The sequence below is a fragment of the Chironomus tepperi genome, unplaced genomic scaffold (assembly GCF_022539635.2).
Source record: "Chironomus tepperi strain 1889 unplaced genomic scaffold, CSIRO-AGI_Ctep_v1 contig_419, whole genome shotgun sequence".
NCBI classification, from domain to species: Eukaryota; Metazoa; Arthropoda; class Insecta; order Diptera; family Chironomidae; genus Chironomus; species Chironomus tepperi.
Genome location: NW_027226541.1, coordinates 205239 through 221621, shown reverse-complemented (window position 1 = coordinate 221621; position 16383 = coordinate 205239). Strand labels below are relative to the sequence as shown.

General features: G+C 36.0%; 2 protein-coding genes across 3 annotated transcripts in view; both read left to right on the top strand.

Annotated features, from left to right (window-relative positions):
* Nucleotides 1-11085: 11085 nt before the first annotated feature.
* Nucleotides 11086-12826, top strand: LOC139097331 (serine protease gd-like). The gene is made up of 3 exons (XM_070649140.1): nucleotides 11086-11551; nucleotides 11650-11726; nucleotides 12017-12826. The coding sequence occupies exons 1-3, from the start codon at nucleotides 11214-11216 to the stop codon at nucleotides 12643-12645; spliced, it is 1044 nt and encodes a 347-aa protein (XP_070505241.1). The 5' UTR covers nucleotides 11086-11213; the 3' UTR covers nucleotides 12646-12826.
* Nucleotides 12827-14975: 2149 nt separating this feature from the next.
* Nucleotides 14976-16383, top strand: part of Ten-m (teneurin transmembrane protein Ten-m) — a 175220-nt gene continuing 173812 nt past the window's right edge. For both annotated transcript variants that reach the window (XM_070649070.1, XM_070649069.1), the window contains exon 1: nucleotides 14976-15264. The gene's annotated coding sequence lies outside the window, so the exon portion shown is untranslated. The remainder of the gene's footprint in view (nucleotides 15265-16383) is intronic.

Genomic DNA, 16383 nt, shown 5'->3' with positions numbered 1-16383 from the left:
GATTGAGATGGGTGGATTAGGGTGGACTAGGTGTGGACTAGATGTGGACTAGGTGTGGACTAGGTGTGGACTAGGTGTGACTAGGTGTGGACTAGGTGTGGACTAGGTGTGGACTAGGTGTGGACTAGGTGTGGACCAGGTGTGGACTAGGTGTGGACCAGGTGTGGACTAGGTGTGGACTAGGTGTGGACTAGGTGTGGACTAGGTGTGGACTAGGTGTGGACCAGGTGTGGACTAGGTGTGGACCAGGTGTGGACTAGGTGTGGACCAGGTGTGGACTAGGTGTGGACTAGGTGTGGACTAGGTGTGGACTAGGTGTGGACCAGGTGTGGACTAGGTGTGGACTAGGTGTGGACTAGGTGTGGACTAGGTGTGGACTAGGTGTGGACCAGGTGTGGACTAGGTGTGGACTAGGTGTGGACTAGGTGTGGATTAGGTGTGGACTAGGTGTGGATTAGGTGTAGACTAGGGTGTGACTAAGGTGGACTAGGTGACAATAGGGTGGCCTAGGACTGACTAGAATGGATTAGAATTGACTAGCATCGACTGATATTGAGTAGAATAGACTAAGATTTATTAGGATATACAAGAATACACCAGGATTAAGTAGGATCCAATGATCTAGAACACATCCATCCATTAATTAACTAAATAAATTTCAGATTAAAAGGTGTCCATGCAATCAGTTTAATCAACAAATACGACTACTTTACAAATGTCAATATATCAATATCAACGGATGATTTTCTTGAAATTTTAAATAATTTCCAAAAAGAATTCAGTGACTTGATGCTGTTGGTATTTATTTGGATTAGTTCTTTGGACATATACATCTCTGAAATTCTAACACCATGGGGTTTATGCTTTACATACAATATTGCATTTAGTCATGATTTAATGCATTTAAATGAGACATCCGATGATTTTCATTATGTTGAGACTATAAGGTATATCCAACGTAATAAAAAAGGCTTACATTTTCCACCACCCGAAATTAAACCAAGAAAAGTTTATTCATCAAATGATGGTTTATGGATTGGATTTTGGCCTGAATATCGAGGACGTGTTACATCACTTCCGAATATTTTTAATGGATATGTATGCTTACTGCATGATCCATATGAATTGCCATCAGAAAAGTCAATTATTTTTAAAAATAATTTTAAAATTCAAACAAAAGTTTTGATTAATCCACAGCTGAATACGATTGATGAGTCACTGCATGGACTTGAACCTGCTGAGTAAGTTGATGTATAGGAGCTCCCTCTGGATTGATGACAGAACAGACTGCATAACAGTTAATTGAAAATTCTTTACATTTTCAGGCGGAACTGCTACCTTGAACACGAAAAGAAGCTGAAATTCTTCAAAATTTACACAAAAAACAACTGTGAATATGAATGTCAAGCTGACTTTCTGCTTAGTCGATGTGGATGCGTTGAATTTTTCATGATTCGTAATTCAACGACACGAATCTGTTCAGAATATGATAAAAAATGTTATGCAACAGTTAATCAGGAGTTTGAGACGAAGAAAAGCTTTTGTGAATGTTATGATCCATGCAGTCAGGTGAAATATGACTTTGATGTTTATGGATATGGTGAGGCAGAGTGAGTTGATTAATTTTATATTAGACTTAAGTGTCGGGAGCATCCGTAGCGCCCATCTTCAGAATTTTCAGCTTCACAAGACATCACATGCCATCACATTACTCCCCCATTACCCCTGATACCTCCCAATTTTCACCTGGCATCTCATAGGTTCACATCCCTTCACGTGACTTCATATTACACCTCCGACCACCAAGCAGAGCTCGAAGTCAGCTCGTATTTTAGTATAGAAACATTGACTGGATTTTGAGTTGACTTCGAGTTCTGTTGATGGTGATGGTATGGTATGGAATGGCACGGTGAAGGTGTACCACTTGCATGGTACATGAGTATATCTGGTATGGTGAAATGGTGCGATGGTATGCCACAGTAACACAATCAGTATGGTATATGTGCATCACACACCTTACCATCCCGTACTACCACTCACATCAATCCCTTGCCCAAGAATCATTAATCAAACAAATTATTTTCAGCATGAATTCAGAACACAAAAATAGAGAATTAGGATTTTGGGTTCAATTTAAGAGCAGCTCATTCAATCAGTTAATCCGTAAGAAGCAATTTGATGAGCTTGACTTTTTAGCCTTTGTTGGTGGAATTTTTGGACTTTTTGCTGGATTTTCAGCACTGTCGTTTGTTGAGCTTATTTATTGGTTTACAGTTCGGTTGTTGCTGAGGAATTTAAGGAAATCAAATCGAAATGTCCATCCAGTTCATGGAAATAATGAGAATGACTCTAAAGTTGCAAAGATTAAGAAGTCCTTCATGTCTTATTTTGGTGAAACTTCTGTTCATGGATTCAACTTTATGTTTGAATTTACAAAAAGTGGCAAGTGAGTAGTTTTGGGTCTTTATGGGATTCTATCCAGAGGGTGATCCTGGTTATTCATTAATATGCTAGGCCAGTGTTGGTCAACCTTTTATTACTCGCGGCACACTTTGATGGTTAAACCGAACACTTCATTCGGTTCATGTCATATCCAAATATTTTTGACGGTTAATTAATTTACCGCGGCACACAGGTTGCTTACCACTGTACTAGACCAATTTCGTTCAACGACACACTTTGGTGTTAAGCCACGATATGACACGCGGATCATGACACGTGACACTAGTGTGTCGCAGCACACAGGTTATTTACCACTGTGGGAGACATGCTGTCCAAACTTTTATGTTCAATGGATCACTTTGATATTAATCCACGATCGAAACTGAAAATGACACGCGGTTCATGGCACACTAACGTGTCGCAGCACACAGTTTTGACGGCACTGTGCTTGATCCGTGTGTCCTCTTCTTTAGTTTAACATTAAATTTAATTTTTAGTGTCTTTTGGATATTCTTCATCATATTCACAATGACTTGCTGCTTTCATATGATCTTAAGTGCACGTGAGAAGGTTCCTGACAGTCGAATAATTGCCTATGATGATAATTTCAAGATGATTGAGGAGGTAAGAGGCTGTTTGGTCATTATGATGTCTAATTTACAGTTTCTAATCCTCAGATTCCATTTCCTGCTTTTACATTTGTGCCTGAAATGACTATGTTGATGAATTATAAGGAATACATTGATCTTAAGTATTATTCTGAATATGGATGGGAAGCTGGAATATTTTTAAATAATTCAACAACAAGAATACCTTTTATCAAGTTCGTTCCTTAACATCCTATCTAATTTACTGTTAATTCACAAACTGGTCCTTTTTAGGAATGTCACTCGAATCTTTTTCTGCTCAGAAATTTACGACTCTTATTACTCAACATTCAACTTTAGTCATATGCCATACTTTTTGGAAATGTTGAAAGAAAATTCACAAATTGATTGGTTTAAGGATCAATTTTCAGCATTTAATGGATTATATCAGCCAACATTTGCAGAAGTTCGAACACCAAAAGGAATTGGATACTCATTTAATTTGATTGATGCTCACGAAATGTTTCATGTAAATGAGTAAGTTGTATGCTTGATGAATTAACAATAATAAATAGTCAGAGACAGCCAGACACTGTCAGATTCAGCAAGACACAATTAGACACGGTCAGGACACTCGCGGACGCAATTAGACACAGTCAAACACAGTCTGACACATTCGGACGCAGTCAGACACAACAAGACACAAACAGAAACAATCAAACACAGTAAGACACAGTCAGGCACAGTCAAACACAGTAAAACAGTTAGATGCAGCCAAAAATAGACTCTTTGACAGTCAGCAACAACTAAATACTATCAGAAACAATTACTTACAGTCAGAAGGAGTCAAATACAGTCAAAAACATTCAGTAACAGTTAGACATAGTCAGATACAACTTTAAACAGCTTTTTAAAGTCAGATATAGTCAGGAATAGTAATTGACAGTAATAAAAAGTTCTGACACAGATTAATATAGCCAAAAACAGTCATGAACAGTCAAATACAGCAAGCCACAGTCGATATCAGTCAAATACAGTCAGTTAAAGTCAAGAAATAAGCAGATACAGTCAAAAACAGTCAAAACTACATTAGAACTAGGGTTTCTGAAAGCGGTTTTCCAAAAACCGCGAAACCGCACTTTTTGAACCTGAAATGCGGTTTTTAAAAAACCGCGGTTTTGAAATAAAAAAACCGCGGTTTTAGATCTTTGTATGGAAAAAATGCGTTTAAATTCACAAATTGTAAATTTTCAAAGATAATTTCAAAAAAAAAAATTAAATTTTTTGTTAACTTGAAAAATTGGACTAAAATCTTGCAAATTTGTAAAAATAACTTTTATTTTAAAGAATTTTCCAAGAAATAGTTTTTTAAAACATTTTATCCATTTTATCAACTAATTTGGAACTAAATCTAAATAAAATGGTGGAAAATAGAAAGATTTAATACTTTTATGCACAAAACCCCAAATTTAAATTTTTTCAAAAAAATTCATAGATTTGTATGAAAATTGAAAACCGCAAAAAACCGCAAAACCGCGGTTTTTGAAATTTTAGAAAACCGCAAAACCGCGGTTTTGAGAAAACGCGGTTTTTCAGAAACCCTAATTAGAACTAGATATTAACTAGCCATCAACTAGTAGCAATGTACTTTTATCCACTTGGAGTGACTGACTAATAAATACAGACAATAACAGTTAGACATAATCAGACATATCCATAAATGATCATTGACATTCAGTTGCAATCTGACATAGTCACTAACAGTCAAAAATCACCAAAAATAGTCATTGACGATCACAAATACTCCGATACAATCAGACACAGTCATGTTCAGTCATGTACAGTCATGTACAGTCAGACACAGTCAGATAAAGTCAGACACAGTCGGACATTTCTAGGTTCAGTTAGACACTATCGAACATAGTGTCAGACATAGATAGACACAGTCAGGCACAGTAAGACTCATTCATAATTTGATTAAAACAGCCAATAACAGCAAGAAACATCTAAAAACAGTCACTGACAGTCCAATACAGTTGTAAACAGTCTAAAGCTGTCATGTACAGTCAAGCATAATCATCGAGTCAGATTCTAAAAATCTCAATTCTTTTCAGAACTAGTCCTCATTTCCACTACGTCAGTAACGTCTCAACTCAATCTCATCATATGAAGAACTTCCCAAAAGACCTCAAATATCCATTAAAATTCACCAGACAAGATCATCCAATATTTACATTCAAGATGACTGAACCAGTCAATCCATACATGAAGTGCATATATCCATCATTTATAGTCCATTCATCAGACTATTTACCCAACTTTAGTGCCCGAAAGGATTTTTCACAAATTATGTACGGAACCTTAACGGATGTGACAGTGACTGTTGAAGTCATCAGAACAGATGACGATTTAAGGAGCTTAAATCCAATTGATCGTGGATGTTACTTTGATGGTGAACGGAAGTTGAAATATTTCAATAAATATACCCAAAGGAACTGTGAGGTTGAGTGCCTGACTAACATTACATCCAATGAATGTGGATGTGTTGACTTGGATCAACTGTATGCATCATGGGATGATGTATGCCTGAATATATCAAGATCCAAAAAGTTCTGTCAAGGTGAATTGCATTTTAATCTGAAAACATCCTTAATATTTTCACCGGAACGGAACTGCTCGTGTCTACCAACATGCAATTTAGTCAGCTATGGACTTAGTTATCGTACAATTCACTTGACAAATATGTCGGATAAAGAAACGGTGATTAATGTAAGGATGAATATGGATGATATGATTATATATCGAAGATATCAACAATTTACATTTTCGGATGTTGTGTCTTATGTCGGTGGACTTTTGGGACTTTTTGCTGGCATTTCAATGTTGTCAATTTTTGAATTTATTTACTTTTTTACATTCCGACTTGCTGTTGATTTGTGGAGGATTTCGAGGGGGAATTGAGGGCGTTGAGGTGAAAATGTCAAGGTCTACAACAGTGATGAGCACCAAGTGTGTCGCGGTACTCAGGTTCTTTACCATTAACAGTCAGATACTTCCATGTACAGGACCGTACTTTTGAAGTGTCTGACCCTTACGTACCATTATCTATATTCTCATATCATGAGCCATACTTGCACATCTGAGTCTACTAGAGTATCGGAAGCGCCCGTGGCGCCCATTTCAGAATTTTCAGCTTCACATGGCTTCCATTTTTGTATCAGCAAAGGAATTGAGTGTTTATAATATAGATTCTACGGCACATATTTTGGACTACACTGTTGCTTCATAAATTATAGCCTTTAAGTGTAAAAGGGAGCCAAAGTGACTCGATGATGGAATGGTTTCGTACAGTAATGCCGAGGTCTCACCTTACGTACTTACTTCCTTGGCTGGGGCGCGTAGGGAATGTCTGAAGACAGCTCTATCCTCTAGCGTCCTTTTCAACACTTACTTACTTGCTTCGCTGATCGTACAGATCAGTTGTGATCCATGACCTCCCACAGGAGTCGCCTGAAGCTGGTTCTATAGCTGACTTTCACTTGAAATTTCAACACATCCAAGAAAATCTCGTGAACCCACCTTAGTGGTAAATTTTGATCAAAACTGTACATGGCATCCGATTCATGAGATTTCCAAAAACCTTTTCGTCGGCATACATGATGTCCACCACTGGTTTAGTACTTAGGTATCTCATTACTGCAACATCTACTCTGCTAGAACGGCTTTCAATCTATGGATAGAGATATTATTCGAAACTGTCCTGTTTCGGGTCATTTATCATGAAAACCCGACTCACTGCCTTCCCTTCCTTTGCACACTGTAGGCAGTAATAGTCTACAAGTCAAGTAGTGTCATTCAAATGAGTAGGTTGATATTTTATTTAATCTAAGTCTATTGAGTAAAGAGGCCTGGTGCAGCCTTACTCTTTAAGCAATCGGTAGCCGCGAAATGCACTAGTGTACTAGGGTCTGGTTCCATTGAGCTGAATAGCTGTTATTTTATTGATTATTATCGAGTGAATTATTCGATAATAATGGTTGGAAGGCGGGATAAGAGAAAGGGAGATATGGGAGAGAGGAGAGAGTGTTAAGGAACGATGGAGTATTGGGGAAGTACGGAGGAGTGCCTGAAAAGCAAGTGTTGAGTATCAAAATTCTTAAATTTTCGAGTACTTTATGTTGACAGATCCAAAAATTCACCTTTTTTTATCACCCTAGTGGTGAGTCCCCATAGAGGTATGGGTGAGTAGCCTCTAATCCTGCTTTTAAATCTATTAAGTAAATCTATTAAGTAATGTAACAAGTATTTTTGTTTTAAATTGTTTAATTTATTGAAATGTTAAAATTGAATAAAATAATTAAAAATGAAAAATTCGTTAATATTAAAATTAAAAATGTTAAAAAATTCAAAAGATGTGTCCAATTTCCTCAATACTTTTCAAGTGATGATTTACTTTCAAAAAAGTTTAATTTGTTAAATTTTGATGTTGCTTCATCGATTGCCTTCTTCATAGCTTTAAGCTCCTTAATCATTTTACCCAATGCATTTGAATCCTCAACCAGACTAGCCTTAAACTTTTTCTGTGGAAATAATTTTTGGACCATTTCAAGTCCTTTAACCTTCAATTCATGATCCATATTCTTATGTCCCAAATCAAGGCAGTCAATTGCATTTTCTGTCGTAACTTTAGCTAAAATATTTGTCTTTGCGTACTCAACAAGATCAGTCAATTCCAATTTGAGTGACAATTCATAAATCTTCAAAAAGTCACCAAACTCATCAACATCCGGCATCTGATCATCATAAATAAATTCCAATAAATGCTGAATTATGCTGTCTGTTGCATTCATTAAATTAATTCCACGTAATGATGGATTATCCTTAATCATTCCACAAACGACTGGACTCCGAGCAGCCATAACAAATTTATGGCAACTAAATGTCTTTTGGCTGTTCCTAATTGAAAAGTCTTTAAATGTATCACGCAGCATAAAGCCATTAAGATCCTTTGAAAATGTTTTCTTATCCGTTTGTGTCTCGCGATTATTTTTTCTCAATTTTGGACGTCCTTTTGGTGTTTCATGATTATTTTGTCTATAAAATACATTATTGACTCTTTGGTATGAGATTTCAGAGTTACTTGATGATCCTGGGGACGTAAAAAAGTGATGCTTACGAAAAACCATTCTGCATGTTTCAGTCTTGTTCACAGATGCATTTTGTATTGTTGTACTTGAATGTGTAGTTATTGTATCCGTACTAGCTGATAAATGTTGATGAGCATCGAGGCTGTTCCTAATATAATCAAAATTTCTCTTTTTTTGCTTAAAAACTGATCGATTTAAGCCTTTACAGCTATTCTTAATAATCTCTTTAAGATGATCCAAATCAGCACAATCAACATCATCATCATCAGCATCAGCATCAAATGTCACATCAATTGTTAAATTTTTATTAAAATTTGCATATCTCAAGTCATCAATTGGTTCCAATAATCTCTCACCAATCACCGACAATTGATTATTTGAGAATGAAAGTTTCTCAATTTCTGGATGATCAATAAACAAATTATCAGGTAGCATCTTTAATTTATTATTTGGCATCCAAATCTCCTTTAGGTATGTAAAATTTTGTAGATCCTTACGTTCAATCTTCTCCAATCCGCATTGTTTAATGCACAAAATTCGAATATTTATGAAAATTTGTTCGAAATTTTTTGGAATTCTAAAGATTTTTGAGTCAAGAATGACAATAGCTTCAACATCCTCATCAGTCTTACCAGGTTCATCATGTGTTAGATCGAATGTTAATGGCTCGTACTCAATCGGACGTAAATCAGATCTGACGATGTTACATGAGTAAATTTTACGATGTCCTGGATGCCACATTGTTGTTTTTGCACGGCATGTAATTTCCGTTGTTGATTTTGTTGATGAAAATGACATTTTTGACTTTGTTGCTTACTACTTCTGGTAATTGTTGCTCGGTGTTCTGTATTTGCTTATTAAGCTTCAAAATGAAGACAAATGTTTAAAATTTGAATGTTTTGTTGTCAATTCCAACTGAATTGATCGAATGAATGAGCAGTCAAACTTAACATGTGCTTTATATTCAGTACAGCAGGTAGATTTTACGTATTGAGATTCTTAAGTTGATTTAGAAAATTAGTTTATTTTATTTTGAAACTATATAAGCAATAACTTATTCTTGTACCTAATAAGAAGCTTAATATGTTTTGTTTGGACATGCTTGACAATTTTTATTATTGTCCGACGCTGTTTCCACTACGCCACTGCTAATAGCCGCATGTGATCAGTTCATAACTATAACATGTTATACAATTCTCTTTTTCTTCAACAGCTTAACATTGTGCTTGTTTTACTCACTCAATTCTCTCAATTTACATCCATTTTGTACATTTTCGTTGGTCTACGTTTGGCTCTCAAATCGTCGGCATCGATAAAGAGTAAAATTTGTGTATTTTTTCGTTGAAAAAGAACTGAGAGTCACTCAAAATCCTATGAGGTATGGAAATTGTTAATGCTGATAATAGCCATAGCCTCAATGTAGACAAACTCGACCTAATGATAAGATGCAAGTCAACAAACTTCCTTGTTCTCTCTGAAGCAGTCACCATCAATAACTTTGTCTTGTCCTTCTTTTAATTACTTGATATTCCTTCCAACAATGTCCACGTCGTTGATAAATTCAAGCAGCAGCGTTGACTTCTTAAAAAATGTTCCATTCAATTTCAGACCAGTCCTTCTGCCTCAGTCCTGTCCTACACTCAAACAAACTTGACATTGAGCCTTGAACATCCTTGTCATACATTACACTTGCAAGAGTCGCTCTAAGCAGCCTGAGCAACTTATGCGGAGAGTGTAATTCTGACATAATTGGCCATAGCCCTTCTCGTAGCTCGTAGCTTCTCAGACGCAAGACAAATTTGGATTGTAACCTGATATAGTAAAGCAATAGACCTGACCAGTACCAAGCCAGTCTCGGAGGAGAGTAAATAAAATAAAAATTCCAGTTTTTTGAGGTACTTAATCATCAAGTGACCCCACAAATGAGAGAATCTCCAAAAATATGAATGGAATTGCCAAATAAAAAATATGTTTTCGCCGCATTTTCTATTTTTGTTGTTGTAATCTTGTTTTTTGAGATTTTTTTTTTGCTTTCCTCTCTCAGTTTGTGTGCTGCTGATCTACGGTTAAGATCGCAGCTTTTGTGTGTGTTTGAATTAAGAAAAAAACGTCATAAAAAAAATCAGTTTTTTTATTATCAAAAATGAATGTGAATATTTTGTTGATTTTCTGTGGTATTTTGTGGATGCAAAGCTGTGTTGATGCTCAATCAGCTGACTGTGAATATGGCGATAACTATTTTAGGTCTAGTGGTTTGAAATATCAGGAAAAATCACACTATACCTGCATCTTAAGTGCAAATAATAAAAGTTCTATCAACAAAGTGACAAGAATTAGTGGACAACATGATGCTGGACATACCGATGATGACGTCAGATTCCTCTTCATTCCCAAATACAGCACCATAAACACATTTTCATCAGTTTTTTGTCAAAAATTTAAAAATCTTGAAGTTATAGACTCAGATGGTGCTGCTTTAAATTCCATTGATGGATATTCATTAGAAAAGTGTGAAAATTTGGATATTTTGAGTCTAAAAGGAGCTAATCTTAACTCCATACCCAATGAACTACTGGCTGGAACTCGAAAACTCTCACAAATATGGATTACAGGCAGTCAAGTGACAACATTGCCTGAAAATTTATTTTCATCCCAAAATAGACTCAATTTATTAGATTTAAGTGGAAATCAAATCAGCTTTTTACCATCAAATACTTTTAATCCACTGATTGAGCTTGATCATCTTACTCTATGGAAAAACAAACTACAGTCAATTGATTCAAAATGGTTTAAAAATTTAGGCAATTTAAAATGGCTGGAATTAAATGGAAACCAAATTGCTGAAGTTCCAGATAAATCCTTTGAGATTTTGATAAATTTAAGGCAACTTTACCTTCATAATAACAAAATTAAGCGCATAAATTCAAATTCCTTTGTTGGTCTACATAACCTCCAAATCCTGTTCCTAGACCACAATGAAATCTCAGAACTGCCAAACAATACATTTGAACCTTTAAGAAATTTAGGATGGTTAAGCATGTATAGTAACAAGTTAACTATAATTGATGCAGCATCTTTTGGTGTTCATAAGAACTTAAAACTAATCTATCTGCATAACAACAAAATCAGTCAAATTGATGAAAAATTTATTGATAATACAGCAGTTAATTGGATAAATATGGAGGGCAACATGTGCAGTAATAAAGAACTCGGAGGAATCGAACGTATCAAAGCTAGTCTGAAGACATGTTTTGAGAATTATATAGCAACACAAATCCAGCGTGATGGATCTCGTACTTATCAATGTGGACAGTCGGTCAATGGAGTTGGAAACATAATTGGTGGCAGACATGTCACAAGAGGTGACTTTCCATGGTGAGTACTGCATGTTTAGTGTTCCTTCTTCTTGTCTTTAGACTGGCTAGTCCAGACTTGCACATCAGTAGCTGTGATTAATCTTTTGTTCTCCTCAGGGTTGCAGTCCTGTCTACATTATCTGGTGATTTTCTTTGTGGCGGAACACTTGTGTCTAAGCAAAAAGTTGTAACAGGTAAGCTTGATATGTTTACTGAGGCTAAGCACTTACCCGAGTGTACAAATAATACGCTAAGAGCATGCTCAAATTTTCGCTGATCTGAGCATCTGAGCACGCTCAGAGATCAAGCTCTTTTAAGCGCTCAGAGCACATTGTGAGCATGCTCTGGAATGTGGTGTGACATAAGACATTTTTTAAAAAGTGTCATGTGACATAAAGTTGAGCATGCTCCGAAGCGTGCTCACAAAACTGAGCACGCTCTTTGTACACTCGGTTTAATCATCCATTTCACTTCCTCATTATAGTTGCACATTGCATTCAAGAGAAACATAAGGATAAGCCGAAGTTGGCAGGTGAAATTATCGTTCAACTTGGCATTTATAATCTGGACAAAAAAGTTGAGATCGGAAGAGCTTTTCATGCTGTTCAAAGCATCAATGTTCATCCTGATTGGAATACACTTACACGGAATTTTGATGCTGACATTGCCGTGCTGGTTATGGACCGAGAAGTCACATTAAGTGAATTCGTCCAACCAATTTGTCTTGTCCAAGCTACATCTGCATCAACTGGTGTCGTTGTTGGATATGGAAAAAGTGAAGACGTAACGAAAAAACATGAAAATATCCCAAAAATACTCGAAACTCCGATTCACAGCAACGAAGACTGCTTCCTTCAAAACTATTTATTAGCTCCACTGTCAAGTAAGCGAACATTTTGTGGAGGAACTGGAGCTGGTGTTGGAGTCTGCAATGGTGACAGTGGAAGTGGATTATTTGTGACTAATGGAACTACTTATTATCTTCGTGGAATTGTTTCATCATCATTGAGGGGTGGACCTTATGGATGTGATGTTGACACTTATGCTGTATTTACGGATGTGACTAAATACATCGATTGGATCAATAACGTGTCCACAAATCGATTTGAATAATCAGAAATTGTGGATCCAGTGGAGTTATTGGCTGGACATTTGATCATGTCATAAAATCATGTCTGTCCAGCCTGCCTTATTAAATACATAAATATATTAAACTTGCCATTTTTACTAACATTTTTTTGATTTTTAATTTTGGTGATTGGAAATAAAAGTTATAAAATTCTAACAAATTAAATGCTTTATTTTTGACTTTTTTCAGGCTTAAAGCTTACTTCCTTCCTTACTTTGCTGATCGTACAGATCAATTGTGGTCCATGGAATCCCGCAGGTGTCGACTATAACTGGTTCTATCGCCAGCTTCCGCCTGCCAATTGTCAATACCAAATGCAATGATGTATCTATCGACAGGTTCCTTCCAGGAGTTCTTCGGTCTACCACGAGCTCTCTTACCATCCACAAAGTCTGATTTAAAGACTTTATTTAGTGGCGCTTCTACAGGTATTCTAATAACGTGTCCAGCCCATCGGAAGTCAGTTTACTTTGACTCTTGGTGATAAGCTTGGATGATTTTGAGTGTACCGGGGTATCCAGGTTGCCCACCACTGCATTAAACAATTATATACTGCTATACATCTTAGCGCAGTTCTGCATCACAATTGATTCTCATAAATACATCCCTTCCAATACTAAAATTCTGTAACGGCTAAATAATTTTCAAAATTTTACATTCTATTCCAGGTTGAAGAATTTTTTCTAGCAGTTCTAGCAGTTCTTACAAATTCAAATTTATGACTGTTGACTGCTGGAATTAAGGAGATTTTGTGACTTTTTTCATTGAATTTTATCACAAAATTTTTCCAAATTTTTCATTAATTTTCCAGTCTAAAATTGGACCTAAAATTGTCGTTGTTCTAATTTTCCACAATTTGTTCATTAATCTTGTGCTGTTGAGCTGACTATGCATGAGAATTTCTTCTTCTTATTCGCTCAATTTTTATGCTCAATTTTTTTCTATTTTGTTTTGTTTGAGAATCAAAAAGGGAAAAAAAAATCTCAAAATTTAAAGCACATGTTCGATTTGAGCTCTTTGTTTTTAGCTACAATTTGAGATTTGTGAGAGAATTAGACAGTCAGTTTGTCATAAATTATATGAAATTTAATACAGATCAATTTTTATTTATATTGTCAATTAGCCATAGGAGCCGTAATCGTTAACAGCTACCTGAATCCGAATTGACAAAGGATGATGCTCATGACTATGGTTACCCTTTATTATAGATAAGCTCTGGGCAAGGGTGTTTCCAGGGGGGCAATTGGGGTCACCCCTTCCGAGAATTGGAAGCCATTTATTTTGTAACGGTTTTTTTATGTTTAAGATTTTTATTTCCTTTTTTAAAAAGATTTTTATTCTTTTTCTTATTGGAGTCCTGCCAACTCTAATGGTGCATCATACTAGTAGTGTACCTATGCCGTACTATACATACCGTATATGTAATGCTTGAAGGACCCAGCCTTATGAGCTGGAGGCACTGTAATTTAAATCTGTTGTACCACATCCTTTAGATTTACAGTTTATAGTGGGATCCGAACCACTTGCAAGCTCTGCACATTGCAAAGACACGAGTACGTCATAAGACTTGATGTACCCTGCAATGTAACTAGTTACAATACGTGTACACAAGTGTCGTAATGAAAGTCATCCAAATACTAGTATATCCTTGTATACCCAGCAGTGGAGACACATTATGTGCCAAAGACCTCAAAACTGCACCGTACACACGAATCGATGTTCATAACTAGAACGGTGAAATGAAAAAAGAGATTCGAAAATTAGACATAACTTGGGATTGAACCTGGGATCTTTTAGGACCATTTAGGCCACTGATATCATTTTACCGTACCATATCAGTACATGAGAAATCAGCCCCTGCTCGGACCACTTCACCACTGCTGCATTCGTCAATTCCCACATTAACTGAGAATCATGCTGTCTTCTTTACTTGCTCTCTCAAAATTCTCACAAAAATGTCTCAAAAAACAGTCATCATCCCTGCATCCAACACATCCACAAAATCCTCTCACCAACACAATCACATCCATCAGCCAGACAGCATTTAAACATAAATTGCCTCACTAATACAACCTTAATATTCAAGAGAGTAAATGAGAGAAAGAGAGAGTAAGGCATATGCTACACATAGAACATCCACCACGCAAAGATTTATTTAGATTATGCTGTGTAACCGAACTAAACAAAAAAAAAGGGAGAGGAATTAAAGCACAAGCAAAAATTTTGTGTGTCTGGAGAGTCACGCGCATGAATTTTATTCTCTCAATTCCCAGGCTCATACAGACGTGAGAAGCACCAAACCAAAAAAATAACATTCAGTTCCAGTCACAGTCGTTGTTGAAAGCGGACGCGATATAAATATTAAGCCATAAAGGTTGCTCTGTGCGGACATAGACAAGACAAGGGAATTTTTTTTTTAATATTTTTTTTGTGACTTAAATGTGAAAAATTTTTGTTAATTTTTTGTGAAATTAATTGAGGAAAATTGTGTGAAAAATTCAATAAAAAAAAAGTGTGAAAAAAAAGAAAAAATTTTTTAAATTTTTGTGAAAAGTGAAAAATTGGAAAAATTCAAAAAAGGAGGAAAATTATTTAAAAAAAAGGTGAAAAATTTCAAATCAATAAAAAAATTCAAAAAAAAATCTTAAAAAAAGTTGCAAAAAAAAGGAAAAAATTTGAAAAAATCTTCAATTTCCAGTCGGTGTGGGGGTCGGTTTTGGAGGCAGGAAGTGGGAAAAAAAATCTTGTGTGTGTATAGACTGTATATTTTGCGTGTATGGGTCATGTCTCTAACTATGTTGTAAAAAATATATATAGAAAAATCACAGGAGATGCCTTTGAGGAATAAAAAGGCGCTGCTGTATTTGTGACTTTTTGATTGCGAAAAAAAAATGAATGAAAATTTATGGAAAAAAAATAAAAAGTTTTTGTTTTGTTGTTTGTTGTTGTGACTGCTTGTGAGGATGCAAATTTGAGGATTTTTTTGAGGACAATTTGAAGGAATTTTTTCAGTTTTGTGGACATGAATTTAGAAGTTAAGTGACTAGAATTTTAGTTAATTTTGAGTGTCAAAAGCCTTCTTGTTTAGCATGAGAACGGCTGTATCCAGCCTTATACTTACTTAATTCCTTGGCTATGGAGCACGATGACCCATTGCCGGGTCTGTAGATTGCTTTAACTTTCAATAATTTCTGCTAATTCCGGATATCCAGTCTTATTGGATTTTTTATACATGATCTGGCTTTATACCAACCTAACACTAGCCTAATGTCGGAGTAATTTGAATTTGTACTCTCCGATTAGATAAAAATGCTGAATTTCCCTAAAATTTTGTGTATAGTAATTCATGGTGCCATTTACATTGTGAGCATTCTTCTTTATGTCATTGTACATCTTATTCCTAAAACTTTCTAGTGAAACATTAATATAGTAAACCTGTACTATTAACTTAACATTGTGTCAAGTTACCCCTATCTGGTTAACTAACTGGATGGCTGGCTGGCTGACTAGCTGGCTAGCTGGCTGCCTGGCTGACTGACTAACTGACTGACTGACTGACTGACTGACTGACTGACTGACTGACTGACTGACTGACTGACTGACTGACTGACTGACTGACTGACTGACTGACTGACTGACTGACTGACTGACTGACTGACTGACTGACTGACTGGCTGACTGACTAGCTGGCTAGCTGGCTGCCTGGCTGACTGACTAACTGA

Excerpts from the sequence above, each read along its gene's own strand:
- LOC139097331 (XM_070649140.1), top strand. The coding sequence starts at position 11,214 with ATGTATAGTAACAAGTTAACTATAATTGATGCAGCATCTTTTGGTGTT. Across the intron at positions 11,552-11,649 it reads ACAAGAGGTGACTTTCCATG|GGTTGCAGTCCTGTCTACAT; the intron begins GTGAGTACTGCA and ends TGTTCTCCTCAG. Across the intron at positions 11,727-12,016 it reads TAAGCAAAAAGTTGTAACAG|TTGCACATTGCATTCAAGAG; the intron begins GTAAGCTTGATA and ends TCCTCATTATAG.